This window comes from Sminthopsis crassicaudata, chromosome 3 (assembly GCF_048593235.1).
Source record: "Sminthopsis crassicaudata isolate SCR6 chromosome 3, ASM4859323v1, whole genome shotgun sequence".
In the NCBI taxonomy this organism is placed as follows: Eukaryota; Metazoa; Chordata; class Mammalia; order Dasyuromorphia; family Dasyuridae; genus Sminthopsis; species Sminthopsis crassicaudata.
This window is the reverse complement of record NC_133619.1, coordinates 621,791,266-621,810,815: the sequence shown is the minus strand read 5'-3', so window position 1 is coordinate 621,810,815 and position 19,550 is coordinate 621,791,266. Positions and strand designations below refer to the sequence as shown.

The 19,550-nt window shown below is 36.6% G+C and overlaps 1 protein-coding gene across 4 annotated transcripts in view; it reads right to left on the bottom strand.

The window, feature by feature from the left end:
• The window catches only part of CLSTN1 (calsyntenin 1), an 85,805-nt gene that overhangs the window by 36,031 nt on the left and 30,224 nt on the right, over positions 1-19,550 (bottom strand). For all 4 annotated transcript variants that reach the window (XM_074306339.1, XM_074306337.1, XM_074306336.1 and 1 more), the window contains exon 2: positions 2,320-2,442. In XM_074306339.1, coding sequence (XP_074162440.1) covers positions 2,320-2,442 — 123 coding nt within the window. The remainder of the gene's footprint in view (positions 1-2,319; positions 2,443-19,550) is intronic.

Below are 19,550 nucleotides of genomic sequence, written 5' to 3'. Positions count from 1 at the left end.
CAACTACATTTCAGTTTAGCTGAGGCTATCAAATTGCTCTCTGCTATATATGGACATTTTTCCCTTTGTTACTAAAACAAAAAATTCTATTTTGTATTCTTCACTTTTTGGCAAAGTGACAGAACAGCCTTACTTAAATCAACAAAAATTTACAAGTATCATTTTGGGTATTAAGTTAAAGTCATTTTTGTGACATAAAGCTTAAATTCTATTACAACTACACAACAAATTAGATAAGGGGCAAAGAGTATTGTTTCATTAAGAAAAATGTGTTCCTTAAACCTTATTCCATCCCAGTCATCACTCCTTCCTGCCCAAACAAAATCAAAATTATTACAAACACCATTTTTCTCAAAATATGATCTGACATTCTGTCTGAGCCATTTTCAAAATGGCTACTCAGGAAAAAGTCTCTGGTGTCCCTTAATTTATTCCTTAGAAAAAAATGATAAATTTCTGTGTGTGTGTGTGTGTGTGTGTGTGTGTGTAATAGAAGAAATAGGAAGATAGTGTATTCTGGACTTAAGTGATTGGAATTAACTGGGTTTTATCTTTTTATTACAATTTTTTTAAACTGAGAAAATAAATAATATATGTCAATCAAGAAACGTTTTATCTAAGTCTTATTTTTAATTATGCTCCAAGTCAAACATGGCATATGATATGCTTGGGAAGAAAATTTTAAAATCTTTTGACTTTTCATACTAATTTAAAGCTAGAAATCATCTAATCTACTAAGTCTCCAAATAGATAAAATAATCTTCCTATTATCAGCTAAGTAAGTAAATAGCTAAACTGGGATTTTAAACTTGCTTGTCCCTGACTCCAGGGCCAACGTTCTTCCCAATCTTGCCATGGAGTCAGTAGGGTTCTAGAAACAACAAGGAGAAAAGGAAGGGAAAAGGGAAGGGGAAGGCTTGGTGTTACTAATTTACTCCCCAAATGGTAGGTATCAAGAAACAGTTCCTGAGGTTTCTGGCAGTCATTCAATTCTAACCAGCATTCCACACTGTATGTCAGTTATGTCTATATCCACATAATAAATGCAAGCAGCATCTGTATTACAAGAAGTAAGTCAACACTGAACACTAAACACATAGGGACTTTATTGAAAAATATGCCACAGAAACATACACACATAACATTTAGTCTAAATGCTTAATGTGTACAGAGGGAATGAGTATGGCATGCTAAAAATAATTTTAAATCTACAGAATATCTGTAAACAGTTTTTACACAGTAACATAAGAATTCTTCCTCTTTTGTGCATCCCAGTCAACTATTTTTTTCACCCTCCATACACAACACCCCCCCCCCATCACCTGACCCTTTCTCCCGCCCCAATCACCAAAATTACCAAAATCTGACTAGCTTCACCACTGATTCTAAACAACCCAAGTTAATTTCCAGACTACTTTTCTGAAAATATGATTTGGCATGTTAGCCAAATACAACTAATTATTGGAGAATTAATGTATGCTATTTTATACTCAAGACCAACTGAAATAATAGATTATCTTCAGTGAGTTTTAAAATAAGAATTTTTGTATTTGAAAAAAATTGTCCAAAGGACTGGTAACAAATATTTTGAAAAAAATTCAAAATGTCAAATTCAAAAAAATCTGATGCAAAGGCATGTAACTAATTAACCATTATATTATTCCATCTGTTCAGAGAAAAGGACTGTACAATTAGCCCCAGTGCACAAATAAGAGAAGTCTGTTTCTCCATTCCTTTCCAAATCACTAAATAAAACAGGAACAGACTGAGTTTCAGAACTTTTGAATCTTGGTGAGATTAAATGCTAAAAAATCCCCAAAAGCAGCTACAGAGAATTGATTGTCCCCATAAAGTCACTACATCAAGAAATCATACTAGTTAGTAAGGAAGAAAACAGAAAATTTAAGATAAAAAAATGATGTTACTACAAATAAAATGTTGAATTTGCTCAGAGATTTTTTTTTCACCCAGCTATCTGAACTCTGAGTAGTTTAGAAAAAAAAATCATGAATGCTAATCACTGAAATGTTACTGTCTACACATGAGCAAATCCAGAGCAGGAACAAATGCACTTGGTAATTGTGAGTTAATAATCTATCTGTAGAATCAAAGAAAATCTGTAATAAAGAATAGTTCAGATAACTACTAAACTGGACAAGAAAAAAAAAATCTGGCATCTAAAGCCAGAAGCCAAAATTGCTGGCAAAAATATTTTCAGAAAAGGTCCCAATACAAGTGATAATGACACAAAATACAGGTCATACAAACTGTCTCCTACCCAATTCCAATCTTTAAAACAAAATAAAAATCACTCTCTACCTGCAAAGCGCAGAGGTGCATCTTTATCCAAGGCGATCAAAGGAGGATCCAAGAGGACTGTGTTGTCATTTTCTGTGACTATACCATGATATGTCGTTTCAATCCAGGGTTTGTGCTTGTTAACTATTAAAAAAAAAAAAAGAAAAAGGGCGGGAAGGGAGATAGGGAAGAATTATAAGGTTAGGAATATTATTTTATCTTCTGAATAATGAAAAATACATTTTCAGACAGAACCAATATGCTGAGTTGTTTTTGCTTAATTATTATATGAGGGGATCTCTAATTTTATAAATCAAAGAAATTATTATTTTCAAATAATGTTTACAAAAGATCAAAAAACTCATAGAAGCCCAAAGAGAGCCATTTCATAACTATTATATGCCTAAAAAAAAATACATGGCAGAAGCTTATGCTGCTTGTTAAAATAGTTAATTGGTCAGTTCCTAATAAGAAATCTGAATTTAAAATTCTCTAACCTCACAACTATTTCATAAAAAATATTTCCATTTATATGACTAAAATTACACCATTTCAATAATATTTGCTGTAAAAATCATCACCCAAAGGATGACTAAACTCTGCACTAGGAAATTCAAGACCTGGTTATTTCCCAACATAACAAAGGACAAGAAGCAAATAACCAGACTGTGGGGTTTCCCAGTGGGCCCAAGAGTGAGGAAAGCCAAGGTTCAAATCCCATGCCTAGCACACAAGTGCTAGCTGTGTGACCCTGAGAAAGTCACTTAAGGAAACTCAGAGGTCAGCTGTAAAATGAGGATACTGGACTCGATTTGGGATTCCCAAACTTTTTCATGTCTTGAAGCCTTAGACAGTCTGGTAAAGTCTAATAACCCTTTCTCTGAGTAGTGGCTTTAAATACATAAAATAAACTGGATTACAAAGGAAAACAATTATGCTGAAGTAGCAACCCAAATATTTTTAAAAACAAGTTCATGAGTTCCAGGATAAGAAGCCCTGGACTATATGGTCTTTAAGTTTTGGGCTCTAAATCTATTTTTCTGTGAACTTTGAAACCTTGAATAAAAATCTAATCTACTTCAGACCAAGTATTTTTATCCTAACAAAATTAAAATATTTATTTTTATCAATGGCAACAGTTGAACATCTATTGGGCATTGCAGTGGGGAGAAAAAAACGAAGGAAGAAATAGTTATAACATACAAAATTAAAGTAAGAGACTTCTGAATAAATAGAGAAGGGACCAGATCTATTATTTTACTGGTCAAGGGAATTCCTAAGTGAGGAAACTCACATAACCAGTAAGTATGGAAGCTGCCTAGAGCAGAGGCAGGGGAAAACAAGTGGTCCCATGAAGACTAAATGCAATTAAGGAAAAAGTATTTTAACAAAGTAAAACAAAAACATGATAAAACACAGATAATCTGAATCTGTGGTATTGTGGCTATCAGCAGGAAATTTTATGATTCTATTTGGGTTCAACACCACTGATCCTAGAAAACAAAGAGAGAAGTAAAGGGACTCCCTTGTATGGGTTTCCCACATGTGTGGGGTTTGAAGCTAGACCTCTGTGCAACTGCCTCAAGTATTAAGAAATATTAAGATCCCCAATTCACAGGCACTGAAGTTACTATTTTTGCCATAAGGACAACGTCCCAGACGCAGATTAACCACATTCCTTATGATGAACTGTAGCCTTGCTTTGTATTTGTCTTGTTTTCCTCATTTCCTTGCTCTCCCCACCTTATTCAGCACCTCAGTTTCCTTCCCTTTCCCCCAAATGTTTCTCTACAATTCAACAAAGCTTTACTAAGTACACTGTAGGAGTTAGTTTCCATGGGAAAATCCTCCCCTTTATTAAAGGTTCTATTAATTTGTAACTATAGCACCTTCAAATAGGTATATAAATTCAATATGATAAAGGCATAAACAAAGCATTGTGTAAAGTAAAAACCTTTTCCAAATGGAAGGATTTACTCCATGGAGTAAATGACATTTGAATTTCCATAGTCCGAGTCTGGTATGGAAACAAGGCAAAGGGGATACTGGGAGCAGGGGATACTGAACTGGGATGAGGTGGGGAAAGTTGAGGATCTTTGTGGAAAATTAGAAAATGATCAAGTAGGTTTTGAAGGCCAGGGTACACACCTTGGGCTTTACTGGCTAGGCACTAGGGGTAGCACAAACAGGTGAAGGTTAAACCTGCAAGAGCATAAAGGAAGGCTGGGAGCCACGAGACCCCAGCTGCCTGCTGGGAGGAAATAAGAGCCCAGCCGAGGGCAGTCACTGTGGGAAGGGAAGGAAAGAAAGGACAAATGAAAGATAGACTGAAGGGGTAAAAGCAACCCCTCTTAGCAAACCGATGAGATAAGGCGGGGATGAAGCTGAGTGAATGGGAGTGCCCCACTGGAGAGAGCAGGGAGCCAGAAAGCTTGGACTTTGGAGGAAAGGCTCAAGACCGATCTGGGCTATCCCCAAGACACAGCTGGAAGTGGGCAGAGCACATCACTGAGAGGAGTCACAAGGCTGGATGGAGGGAGGGCCCTTCCATTTGACTGTTCAGCCCCAGATGCTCATTGGCCACTGGCCACTAGGGGGCACCCTGGCTTCATGAGCACCACCACCTACCAAACAATTTCTGGCGCAGGACATTAAAAATTCCACTTTAATGCACACTTGCTGAAGTCCCATCACATCCAAGGTTCTTTGCTAGGTCCCAGCAAAAAACCACTCCAAGAGTAGTATACGATCATGTGAGAGGGACCCAATGTCCGAGCCCAGTCTGGGCAATCGAGGAGTCTTTTCCAATCTCCTGCTTCCCTTCAACAAACCCGGCCCTTTGGCCAGGAATAGCTATTGATGATATAGGCAAACAGTTATTGGTGATATAGATAAATAGCTATCAGTGATGTACACAAATAGCTATCAGTGATACAGATAAATAGCTATCAGTGATGTACACAAATAGCTATCAGTGATACAGATAAATAGCTATCAGTGATGTACACAAATAGCTATCAGTGATACAGATAAATAGCTATCAGTGATGTACACAAATAGCTATGATGTAGGAAGGCCCAGCTCTCCAGCAGACATGGGAAATGAGAAGAGTTACCAGGCCAGAATTCAGGAGTACCAAATGGATCTACAAAAGTTGACAAAAACTCTTCTTAAAAAAATCTAACTCCCCAAATACCTCTAAAGACAGAGCCTACATCACAAAAACCAACAACAAACTAACTGGACTTGAATGACAAGGAAAAGGAGGACTGCAGAATCCCCCGCTCAGGAAGTCCCTAAGGAAACAAGGCAAAAGGAGACGGTTTGACACCTTCCACAAGCAGGGCTTTCTCTCACAAGTTCCAGGGCTAAGGCCATTCCCCACCACATCTCGGTCCTCTCAGACCCCGGCACTGCCTCCTCTGTAGGAGGCCTGGGGGACTTTTGTCAGTGCCCTTCTACAAACCCCTCCGCTGGCCCTGCTGGAAGCTCTTCTATAAATCTCTGAGCATTATGAGGTACCAAGGAGGCCGGTGATCCCAGATGGTCTTTGCTCTAATAACACAACCAGCCCTCGTCCTTTTTCTGGTCACAGATTTCTGACAAACATCCTTTACAGCCTCTTAGCTACACCCTAAGTGCCCTCTGGGCATATTCCTGCCTTCAAAAAATTCTTTAGGAACATAACAACAAAAGCACTAAGACTTACACTAGAGTCTTATTTTAAGTCCAACCAAATCACAGATTCACAAACCCACTGAAGAGGTTTGCATTAACTAAGACTGTGAGCTCTGTCCCAATCTTTGTGACCCTGATCCAGGTCTTCTCAGCTGAGATACTGGAGCAGGTGGCCATGTCCATCTCCAGGTCATTTTACAGATGAGGAAACAGAGGCAAACAAGGTTAAATGACTTGCCCAAAGTGTCATTACTAGGAAGTGTCTGAGGCCAGATTTGAACTCTAACTATTGCACCACCTTGCTGTCCTATGATCATAATTTCATCAAAATAAAGATACTATCAGGTACGTCTTTCACATTAAAAAAAAAAAGTCTGGAAAAAATTAATACCATTATTTTCAAAAAAATTTTTTTACCATTTTTAAAAAGCAACTTTTTCCAACTATGCTTCATTTACACAAGTGGGAATGGAATCATCATCGTCATAATTTATAAAGTATTTTGCAAAGCATTTTAAATACATGATCTAATCTGGATCTCCCAACAACCTTAAAATCTTGATGTGCATATAAGTATTGATGTTATTGAAGTTATTCAAGAATGTGTTGGGTGCTGTTGCCAAAAATGCTTATCAATCAACATTTTAATAACTGGTTTATTATATTCTGAGCATGAATAAGAAAATTAAGGCTAAGTGACTTGCCCAAGGTCACACATCTACTAAGTGCTTTGATAAGAGAATTTTTCTGACTTGGCTTTACTGCTGGAGTTTCCTTTAAAGATATAAGTTCACATCACTGGCTAGAGAATGTGGAATTCTCCCCCCCCCCTGAAGCTGGGTTAAGTGACTTGCCCAGGGTCACACAGCTAGGAAGTGTTAAGTGTCTGAGACCATATTTGAACTTGGGTCCTCCTGAATTCAGGGCTAGTGCTCTATCCACTGCGCCACCTAGCTGCCCCTGAGCATGTGGAATTTAACAGAGATATCTAAGGTTACCTTGGGTTTAACTGGTTAGTAATAGAAGAATTTCTAGTGATTAGATATAGCTCTGACATGCATGGTTACAAATTCCAGTTAGTGTTTACTGGCCAGTTTATAATTTTTCCTGATTTAGATCTTCCCCTTCTGCTCCACTGCTTGACCTTCCCTTTCTGCCTGCTGTAAAAGTCCTCCTGATGTAACTAATCTCCATAAGGGTGCTAAAGCTGAGGCTCAGGATCCATTAATTTTTGTACCCTGGGCATTCATGCTCAGAATATAATAAACTGGTTATTAAAATGTTTCTGTTGATTGATAAGCATGATTGGCAGCAGCACCCAACACATTCTTGGATAACTTCAATACCATCAATACTTATATGCACATCAAGCATGACAGCTAATTTACAAGTTGTTTCCTGCCAAAAGCAATTTATATTGCTGGACAAAGAAGTCAGTCAGCAAATAAATATTTATTAAGCTCCTACTATGTGCTAAGTACAGTGCTAAGTGCTGGGATACAAAAAAGAGACTGCCCTCAAGAAGCTCACAATCTAATGAGGGAGACAATACACAACTATGTACAAATAAGCTATATATAAGACAAATAGAGAATAATTAGTAGAAGAAAGGCACTAATAGAATTAAAAGGAGTTGGGAAAGGCTACCTGTAGAAGAGATATTATTTGGGATTTAAAGGAAACCGCTAGTAGGCAAAGATGAGGAAGGAGAAGTTTCCAGGCACGAGGTGGCAGCCAGAGAAAACGTCCAAAGGAAACAACTAAAATCAAACCATGACATTTTCATTTAGGAATGTTTCTGTGACCTTCATAAAGGCACAAATCAAAAAATTAAATGTTATAAAACATAAAAGAAATAAAATTCATAATTCAAAATGTCATTGTATTTCCAAATATTTTCAATTATTAGCACAACTGTATCTAAACTACCTCCTAAAGTGGCAGCAGATTAAAGGGATTTAGCTGATTCTAAAGAAAGCATGAACTTTTCAATATTTAATGAGTGATGTTAATATTTCAGCATTCTATTTGCATTATAAAACTTCTATAGACTTTCTGGGACTGGCATTTCTTCCATAAGTAGAAAACAGAAATAAACCTAGAGACTGGCTGCAATTGAAATGAAAAGAAGGGACTTCCTACTAATATGACAGCCTAAAAGGAAGCAGGCTGTCTGCCTCTCCCAAACAAGCTCTAAAAAACCCCTGAAGTTTATACTATACCAAATAACAATCAAGAAACTCAAAGAGAGAATAGAATAAATGATATCTTCTACCCCAGAATTGTACAAAATAGTATGCAAAAGACTACAAGCAATACAAAAGGGGAAGCCATTCAAAGCCAATGCCAGCAAAACCAGAGGTAGGACAAAGGTAGTCTGCCAAAAGCAGAAGGATCCCCTGGAAAACCCCAGAGTGGTCTGGAATCTCGAAAGCCTCAGGGAGCTACAGCAGTGGGGCAGTTTAGAACAACAGCCCAGACCTCATGGTCCCAAAAATGACCTTAATGACCCGGGTACCCCCAACTTGTAAGATCTGGGGGACCCTAATCCCAGAAGGTAGAAGTCTTCAAAAGAACCCAGAGTTCCTGGGGAGAAACCAAAAAGCCCAACCCCAACCACCTTATCCAAAACTATAAAAAGGATTGAGTCTGGCCCTGGCCCAAAACTCCAATTTCAAAACCAAGGCTACATAGATGAAAAAAAATCATAGAAAATACCAACTGGCATTAAAAAATTACTGCAAATCTAATTCTATAACAACTGCTAGTAAGATTACATGAATATCTGAAAAAAAAGGAAACAAATGAGGTCTTGAGGAAAATTGGAATTGGAAGGAGAATAAGTTAAGCAGAGAGTGATCAATCTCACCCAAGAAATGAAGTGCCTAAAAACTAACACGGAATAAACAAAAATCATCGACTCTATTAGACAACAAGAAATATTAGAATAAAATCCAAAGAGTGAAAAAATATAGAAGAAAATATAAGATATCAGATATAAAAAATAACTGACCTAGAAAATATGTTGGTCAAAAAGAGAGTATTTTAAAATCACTGGACTCCCTAAAAACCAAATTTTTCTAGAAGAGGCCTGAGCACTATAATTCAATAAACCATAAGTGAAAACAGTTCATATCTAATAGGACCAGAGAACAGAATAATAAAAAAAAAAGAATACAATGATCAATTCCTAAAAGAAATCCTCAAAGGAAAAGACCCATGAATGCCCAAGCCAAAATCCAGAGTTCTTCTTCAAAGGGAAATATCCAGAAATATCCAAAAAGTAGCTGAAGTACAAAAGAACCAGTCAGAATCACATAGGAAGCTTCTGCTAAAAACCAGAGATCATGAAAAACAATATTCCAAAAGGCAAAAGAGATAGACTTTCAGTAAAAAATAATTAAATCTGCAAATTTTAGGATAATTGAACATGAGAGGAAATGGATTTATAATGAAATGAAATTTTCAAACACTCCTAATAAAATAAAAACCAGTGCTGAATGGGAACTTTGAAATACAAACAAAAGACCAGAGAAACCTAGAAAGGTAAAGCTATTTGAGCAACTAGAAGGAGTTCTATGACACAAAGCTAAAATTCCAATGGAAGAGAAGAAACAAGTATCCCTTCAAAACCTGAATGTCTTTAAAGGACACTGTGGAAGTGGAACAAGAAAAACAGAGGTTGGGGCAGCTAGGTAGCACAGTGGATAGAGCACCAGCCCTCAAGTCAGGAGGACCTGAGTTCAAATGCAGCCTCAGACACTTAACACTTCCTAGCTGGGTGACCCTGGGCAAGTCACTTAACCCCAGCTACCTCAGCAAAAACAAACAAACAAACAAACAAACAAAACCAGAGATTCTGGAGTTAGACTGGTTTTGCTCTGAAAGTTTTAAGAGGGGCAAAAGAAGGGAGGACAAGGGGAGGAATACTAATACAGAAAGGAAGTAAAAGATGGAATTCGTTATTTCTCATAATTGTATGAACAGAATGCTGCTGCTGCTGCCATTACTTTTCCTTTATTCTCCAAGAGGACTCCAGGATGATGGGCTTGCGCACAAACTGGACATAAAAAGGCGTAATCCTGGGTGAAAAAAAAGGCAGTGGACGATCTCTGTATCTGAAACAGACAAAGGCAGGCTGAATACAGTTTGGTACAGAAAGACTTCAAACTCAATAGAAAAACAAGTAGAAAAGGGGGAAAGCCAAGAGAGGAGTCACCAAAAAGCCAAGGGAGAAAAGAAAGGGAAACTAAAGGGGCCTGAGATTGCCTCTTAAAATATTTGAGGAAGGACTAGACAAACTCCAGGATATGAATATAACGGTGTAGTAATTGCATTGTATAAAATGTTAAAAAGAGATTTCTGGGTAGCATGAATTGATGCAGAGGGAAATGAACAGAACCAAGAAAGCATGTTATACAAGGACAAAAATACTGTAACGAAAACAACTTTCAAATAAAGAAGCCTGATCAAAGCAACAGCCTCAAAGGGGCTGGCAATGAGAGAACAAACCTGTTACCCAGCTTCAGACACAAGGTGATGGTTGAGACAGGACGTGGTCACTATTTAGTTTGGTTTTGTTTGAAAGCTTATTTGTTACAAGGAGTTTTCCCTTTCCCTCTTTACTCTTGGTTAATATTGGGGAAAAGAAAATTAAGGAGGAGATGGAGCTAGCAATAGTGAGGCAAAAGAAGAGAAGACCATTTCATCGTTTTTTTGTTTTTTTGTTTATGTTTATTTTTTATGTGAAGAAGAAAACAGAAAGAAATTCAAAAGGAAGCACAGACAAACAAAATGGTTTCTAAAAGTAATGTGTAGAATTAGAATTATTTACTTTCAGCAAACAATATAAAACAGAGATTCATGATTTCATATAGAATCCTCTTTCTGTATTTTACTCTGGCTAAGAAAATGCTTTTTTGGGAGGAGAGGGAGTATTAAGTTTATAAATTTTAAAACTTATAGAGGGATTCCAGGGCTGACCCAACTGTTTTTTAGGTAACAAAACCAAAGAATCTTAATCAGAATCAAATGGATGCTTATATAAAGAACTGATTCACCCCGGATTAACAAAGTGTTAATTTTTTTTCTTTGAAATGGTGTATCCCAAGGAAGAGAACAGAGCCAAAATGGCAGGTAACAAGGAAGATCAAAACATAAATTCAGAAAAGGATAACAACGTCAAACCACCTACATGCAAAGTCTCAAATAGTGGAACATTTTCACAGGAAATCAAATCTTGGTGAGTATTCTAATATTTTGGCTAATACAGGATATACTTATGATTCATTTTTATTTGCAAAATAGAAAATTTCAAAATATATTTGGTTCCGTTCTTTAAGTAGCAAATCAATGTCCAATTAACTTTTTAAAATATCAACCTTAAAGAATAAACTACTCAACTTTAGTATATTAACTTTTAGATCTACAATACTCTGAACCAGTATTTGGAGCTTGATATCATCTATTTCAACTAGGTCCCTCACAAACCAAGTAGTAGGATCAGAGTTTGAATTTGGATACCCTACTGCGAACCCAACATTCCTTCTACTATGGCATACAACTGACCTAAAATAATTTTGAGCTTAAGACTTATCAAATATAATTTTTAACCTTATCCTGTTGGGTAAACATGTTTTACCATACTGAAATTTACTTAATCAAGAATCCTATAAATATCTGAATGTGTATATAATGGGGCTCAGTCTAAGGACAGTCTAAGCATCAGAATAATGACCAATTATTTTAAAATTTTTCTGGTAGGCTGGTACCTATAATACAAAGTGTTAATTTTTTTTCTTTGAAATGGTGTATCCCAAGGAAGAGAACAGAGCCAAAATGGCAGGTAACAAGGAAGATCAAAACATAAATTCAGAAAAGGATAACAACGTCAAACCACCTACATGCAAAGTCTCAAATAGTGAATTTGTCTCAGGCCTAAAAAGAACTGGGAAAACCACCAAAAGGATTATAAAAATTAAATTAAGAGAGAAAGAAGAAAAACTGTGAAAAGAAATGAGAACAATGCAAGAAAATCATGAAAAAAAGAGACAAAAGTTTGGTAAAAAAAAAAAAAAAAAAGGAAAAATATGTACAAAAAAATCACTGAAGAAAATTGGCCAAAAAGAAAAGGAAAGACAAATGCTAATTGAAGAAAATAATTCCTTAATAATAAGAATTAGACAAATGGAAGCTAATGACTCCATGAGACAACAAGAATCAAACAAAATCAAAAGAATGAAAAAATAGACAAAAATGTGAATTGTAAACGGATTGCAAAAGTGATCCTGGGGAGATAATTTAAGAATTATTAGGCTACCTGAAAACCATGGTCAAAAAAAGCCTACACATTATATTTCAAGAATAATTGGGAGTCAGAGCCAGGATGTCAGAGTAAAGGTACAAACTCCCCCAAACTGCTCCTTGGCACCCTCCTCTCTGGAAACAACCCCACTTTAACAAAGGGTTAAAAGCCAAAGACTAGGAAAATGAGCAGACAACAGAAAAGTTTCTTACCATAGAAAGTGACAAGGAAGATCAAAACACACACTCAGTAGATACCTACATCCAAAGCCTCCAAGGAAAATAAGAACTGGGCTCAGGTCATAGCAGAGCTTAAAAGTGATTATGAAAATCAAGTAAGGAAATAGAGGAAAAATTAGAAAAAAGATTTGAGAATAGTGCAAAATACAAAAAGCTAATAAGAAGATTGCTTTAAAAAGTAAAATTGGCTAAATGGGAAAAGAGGTACAAAATCTCACTGAGAAAAATAATTACTTAAAAATTAGAAAGGAGCAAATGGAAGCTAATGACAATGAGAAATCAAGAAACAAAGAAGAAGAAGAAGAAGAAGAAAGAAGAAGAAGAAGAAGAAGAAGAAGAAGAAGAAGAAGAAGAAGAAGAAGAAGAAGAAGAAGAAGAAAGAAGAAGAAGAAGAAGAAGAAGAAGAAGAAGAAGAAGAAGAAGAAGAAGAAGAAGAAGAAGAAGAAGAAGAAGAAGAAGAAGAAGAAGAAGAAGAAGAAGAAGAAGAAGAAGAAGAAGAAGAAGAAGAAGAAGAAGAAGAAGAAGAAGAAGAAGAAGAAGAAGAAGAAGAAGAAGAAGAAGAAGAAGAAGAAGAAAAAATTTCACTGGAAAACTGACCTGGAAAATAGATTCAAGAAAGATAATTTTAAAATTACTGGTCTACCTGAAAGCCTTGGTCAGAAAAAGATCCTGGATATCATCTTTCAAGAAATTATCAAGGAAAACCATCTTGATATTCTAGAATCAGAGAAAAAAATAGAAATGAAAAGAATCTACTGATCACTTCCTGAAAGATCTCAAGATGAAAACTCTTCAGGAATATTATAGTCAAATTACAAAACTCTCTGGTCAAGAAGAAAATATTGCAAGCATCCAGAAAAAAAAGAATTCAAATATAGTGGAGCCACAGTCAGTTTAACACAAGACTTAGCAGCTACTACATTAAAGAACTAGAGGGCTTGGAATATGATATTTCAGCAAATAATGGACTAGGATTACATTGAGAATCATCTATCCAGCAAAACTGAGTATAATCCTTCAGAAGAAAAGGTAGACATTCAATAAAATAGAGGATTTTCAAGAATTCATGATGAAAAGACCAGAGCTGAATGAAAAATTTTATTTTCAAATACAGGCGTCTGGAGAAGCATAAGGAGTTAATCAGGAAAGTGATATAATAAGAGACTTAATAATGTAAATTTATCTGTTTACATTCCTACATAAGAGGATGATACTTTTAACTCTTTAGAACTTTCTCATTATTGTGGCAGTTAGGGAGGAGTATATATAGACAGAAGGCACAGGTATGAGTTAAATATGAACAGATATCTAAAAAAAATGATGAAATTAAGGGGTGAGAAAGGACTGTACTGGGAAAAAGGAAAAGGGGTAAGTGGAATGGTGTAAATTATCTGCCATAAAAAAGAGGTTAGAAAAAGTTTTTACACTGGAGGAGAGGAGGGGAAGGAGAAAAAAGGAGTGAGTGAACCTTACTCTCATTAGAATTGGTCTCAGCAAAAGGGAGCTGGGAAAAGAATTTGTCTTTATGGTTTGTCTGACTAGTGGAATGAATAATCTTGAGGTTCTTTTACCAGACTAGCTCCTGATTCTCCAACTTGCCAGTGTCTAAGTGACAATTTAAACTAGACATTTAGACAAATGTCAGACTAGAATGACATTTAGTGTAGCAGACTACAAAATTTTAAAACCTTTGAGGGACTGGAGTTTAGGGGGACAGAGTAGAAAAAATATATATTTAACACTTTCATGGAAAGTTTTAAATCACCACAGAATAAAAATAAAGTTCTCTTCGAGTATGACAAACTATAACTTAATAAGCTGCCTGCTGTTGATAAACAGGGCTAAAGCAGTTTTCTCTCAAACACGCCACTATATTCATTCTACCTTCAAGAATCTCAACAGTACTCAGTTGTAAATTATTTAAGAAATGAGACATCATGGCCTATCTCACAGTTAACTCAAGAATTACCATTAGCATATAAGCAATAGGAATGCTTTTTAAAAAAAGAAAAAGAAAAAGAAAAAAAGAAACATTTTAAACTCTTCTATTTTTATAAATCTATTCTAATGCCAATTATTAACAAACCTTTTTAATGCTAGTCAGTCACGCTAACCCCCACAAAGACCACAATTTTTTTTACACTAGCAAGCACTTAACATGAGTTCAACAAAAAGTAGGATGTTGTCATCAATCAATAAACATCTACTCTGCGCCAGACAGTGTTAAGCATTAGAGATAGGAAGAGGGAAAAGAGCAGAAGACAGACCCTTCTCTCAAGGAGCTCATTATCTAATGAGATAAAAAGCATTATGTACAACAAGCTATGGACAGGATCAACTGGCAATAATCAGCAGAAAGGGTGGCATGAAGAAAGATGGGGAAAGGCTTTCAGGAAGTGGGATTTGAGTAGAAGCCTGGAGCAGGAATGAAGGAGAGCATTCCAGGCATTGTGGGAAGTGAAGGAGGGAGGGCAACCCGTGAAGCCCCCAGAACTGGGAGATGGAGCATTTTATCCAAGTTAGAGCAGCAAGAAAGGCAGAGTCATTGGATCATAGAGTGTGTTTGGGACAGCAAGAGGGAGAAGGGGACCCCTAAAATGCAGATATTATATAATAAAACAACTAACATTAAAACTCTCTCACAAGCCCAGAATCCACCTGATTCTTCATGTAATATGGACTGTTAACCTTAAATCTTCTGCTATGTTGAGGAGATTTGATAACTTCCATGATTACCATCTGAGGTTAACCATTATCCTATTAAAAAGATTAGGATGCTGCTAATGTTGACATCAGGGAATAATAACAGCTAACATTTACATAGATCTTTAAGGTTTACAAAACTCTGTGTGTGTGTGTCTGTGTGTGTGTGTGTCTGTGTGTGTGTGTGAGAGAGAGAGAGAGAGAGAGAGAGAGAGAGAGAGAGAGAGAGAGAGAGAGAGAGAGAGAGAGAGAGAAACCATATTTTATCCTTACAACAACTCTGTGAGTATTCATTAGTATTTTTATAAAGAAACTAAGGGTCAAGGAGGTTAAGGAACTTGCCTAGGGTCATTCAAATAGCAAGCATATGAATTAGGATTTGAATTCAAGTCTTCCTGACTGAAAGTTATGATTAATATACTAAGCTATCAGGCTGCCTGGGAAGAACTGAAAAATTAATAAGTTGTTCTTCCTCATTACATTTTAAGCTATAAATAAGTTCATCCACTCTTCTATAATTAAACTCATCAAGAGGCTAATCATAAACTAGAAGTTTTTGAACTGCAGACACAATACAGCCACATCCTGAAAACTGAAATTTTGTTTTCCTCCAGCAAAATGAAGTCTAGAGAACTCAATGGAGCTACTGATTGCAAAGAAAAGCAAGAATTTTAGATATTACAGCTGAATCAATAAACTAATCTCTCCAGTGAACAAGGAATGAAATATTCTCCAACAAAAGTTATTTTGTTATAGTTCCTCCAAAAATAAATTTTCATTAAAATCAAAATCTGTTCACAAAAAAAGCAAGAAAGGCACAAGTAATAGTACCAATATATTGTTAGCCTATGGAGAAGTACATTCAGCTCCAGATGTCACATTTAAGGAAAGACACTGACAAGCCATAAAGACAAATTCTTTTCCCAACTCCCTTTTGCTGAGATCTAAGAATTCAGCATTTATTATATAAACAGGCTTCAGTTACAAGAAGAATATCCTAAAGTTCTGTCTGGTTGATTTTAAAGGAATTGGTATGTTTTCTCTGTCCCACTTCTATTTCGCAAGAACAAGCTGTTCCCTAAACCCAGCTCACTTTCCCTGATGCTAGAAGGAAGGAGAAAAAGAATAAAGAGAGGGGAAATAGAAGAAAGGTTAGAGAAAGATTAGAGCCAAGCTCAGGAATACAGTATTTGATTTCAGAAAGGCCTGGAGAGATCTACATAAACTGATGCTAAGTGAAGTGAATAGAACCAAGAGAACATTGTACACAGCAACAAGATTATGTGATGATCAACTCCATTGGAAGTAACTTTTTTCAACAAAGCAGTGATTCAGCCAATTCCAATAGATCTGTGTTGGAAAGAGCTATCTGCATCCACCGAGAGGACTAGGGACTGACTGTGTATACAACTTAGTACTTTAACTTTTTTTGTTGTTGTTGTTTGCCTGCTTGTTTTTTATGTCTTATTTTTCCCTTTTTTGAGCTGATTTTTCTTGCATAGCATGATAAATGTGGAAATACCTTTAGAAGAATTACACATGTTTAATCTATAGTTAACCTATGTTGGATTGCTTGCTGTGTAGAGGAAGGGAGGGAAGGAGAAAAATTTGAAACACAAGGTTTTACAAGGGTGAATGTTGAAAACTTTATCTTTGCATGTATTTTGAAAAATAAAAAGTTATTATTTTTAAAAAGAATATAACATTAAAGACTTAAAGCTTTAAAAAGTGAAGTTACTTGTCCAACATCACAAAATAATTGACAAAACCAGTTCTCAGGCCTCCATTTCAAATCTAGATGGACTATCATGACCAGATCAATATATCTATTCCGAAGAGTTTTTTTTTCCAAATTAGTGAATCCAGCTAGAGCTCTACATAACTTGGATAGCCTTTCAGGTACCAGTTATGTCAGTTCCAAAATGAAATAGTGTAAGACTTTAGTAAAGGTGGAATATTTTTTGTTACATTAAAAATACCCTAAATCAACTATGCAAGCTCCTTATGTGCCAAATACAAGGCAAATGAGAAAAATGAGTGTCACTGCCCTCAAAGAATTTATATTCTATTAGGGAAAGCTGTGTGTGAATGTATATGAGTGTGTATTCTTACTATCTGTAATATATATGTACACACATATACCTATATATATACACATATACCTATATACATATATATACATATTATATATGTATATACTAAATAAATAAAAAATGTTTAGGAGAGAGCACTAGATCTAGAGCACCAGGAAGAGGAAAGGCCTCTTGAAGAAGCTGAGTTGAGTCTTGAATAAGAATTCCTACAGACTAATCTAAGGAAGGAATACATTTCAGACACTAGGGATAATCAGTGTAAAGGCATGGAGCTGAGAAATGGAAATTGCTGAGTATAAGGCACAGCAAGGAAGCCAACTTAACTGGACTTTAGGCTTGATGATGGTGTTGATGACATACAAGGCAGCTAAGTAGCCCAGTGGAAAGAGAGCTGGGCCTGGAGCCAGAGAAACTTCTCTTCCTGAGTTCAAGTCTGGTTTTGGACACTTACTAGCTGTGTGACCCCAGGCAAGTCACTTAGCCCTGTGTGCCTTGGCTTCCTTGTCTATAAAATGAGCTGGAGAAGGGAATGGCCAACCACTCCATTACTTCTACCAAGAAACTTCAAATGGGGGGGAGGGGAAAAATTGGAACAAAAGGTTTGGCAATTGTCAATGCTGTAAAATTACCCATGTATATAACATGTAAATAAAAAGCTATAATAAATTTTTTAAAATTAAAAAAAAATTTCATATGGGATCATGAAGACTTGGACACAACTGAAAAACGACAGAACAATAAAACATAAGAAAGGTGTAACCAAGCTGTAAAGAGATTTAAATGTCAAAGAGGATTTTAAATGGGATCCTATAAACAAGTAGAAACCACTGGATTTTCCTGAGGAAATGCAATTTTGTCAGACCTGTACTTTAGGAAAATTATTTCAGAATATGAATTGTGGGATTGAAGCAGAGAGAACAATTAGGAAGCTGCTACAAGAGGTCAGGCTAGAGGTAATGGACCTGAATTATGCTGCTAGCTGTGAGAACAGTGATAAAGGGATGGATTTGGGAAATGTAGCAACAAAAGAAACAAGAAGGAAAAGTTGAGGATGTTGCCAAGAATGAAAACTTAAGATAGTAAAAGGAAAGTGAATGATCCAAGCAGAAATAGGATAGTTTGGATGAGGGGTGGGATGGGGGGTAGAGCAGAGAAGATGAACTCTGTTTAGGACATTGTGAGTTTGAGATGCCTACAGAACATTCAATTTTGAAAAGTCCAATAAGCAGCTGCTGATGTGGAATCAGTGTTAAAAAGAAAGCCTAGAAGTGGATATTTAAATCTGGAAATGATCTGCATAAAGATGAGAAATCCTTGTGAACTAATGAGGTCACCAAGTGAGAGAAGGGGACCATGGACAGGGTCTTGGTATAGTAGGAACTTTGGCCAAGATGTGCTTAACATCCCAAAGTGGGAAAGTGGAAGCCCTTGAGTTTGCTAATTTTTTCAAATAAAGCAACATGGAAAAGCAAAAGAACACTAGATTGGAATCAGGAGATCGAGGCTACAGGCCCAGATCTACCACTAGCTAGCTGTTTAACCTTAGCCAAGTAACTTGAATTTGAAGCCCTTTCAGAACACAGATTAAACCCTATTGTTGTGCCATCATTTTTCAGTCATGTCTGTGTTCCCCCTAGATGTTCTCTTCACAGAGATCCTGAAGCCGTTTGTCAGTTCCCTCTCCAGCTCATTTCACAAATGAGGAAACTGAGGCAAAGAAGACCAAGTGCTGTGCCCAGAGTCTCACAGAGGCTGGATTCGAACTCGGGGAGATGAGTCTCCCTGACTCTCAGCCTACGACTCTGGGTACTCTGGTGTCCCTGCTGTCAATTCTCCTATCACTCATGCCTCCATCTCAACAGTGCAAAAGTACTGGGCCCTGTCACACTTGAGCTAAGCCTGGTCTTTCAGTCTGTGCCTTGATCTATAGTCAGACCACTTCCTTTCATCTTAAACCTCTCTGGCTCCTTTCACCTTTTGGCCCCCAAAAGGGGGCCTGGCTCTATCTTCTCTCAGAGATGAATAGATTCATGGGCTGAATGAGGAAAAAGAATCAGTGAAAGATCCAAAGGATGTAGTCTGAGAGGTAAGTCTTGTGCCATAAAGAGGAGTCAAGGAAGGAATTTCATGTGGTCAGCACTGCAGCATGTACTACTGCAAACCAAGGCACAGGGAGTTGGAACACTCATTCTTCCCTACCTCCACTGAGATACGAGCTATCCAAACTGGCCATCT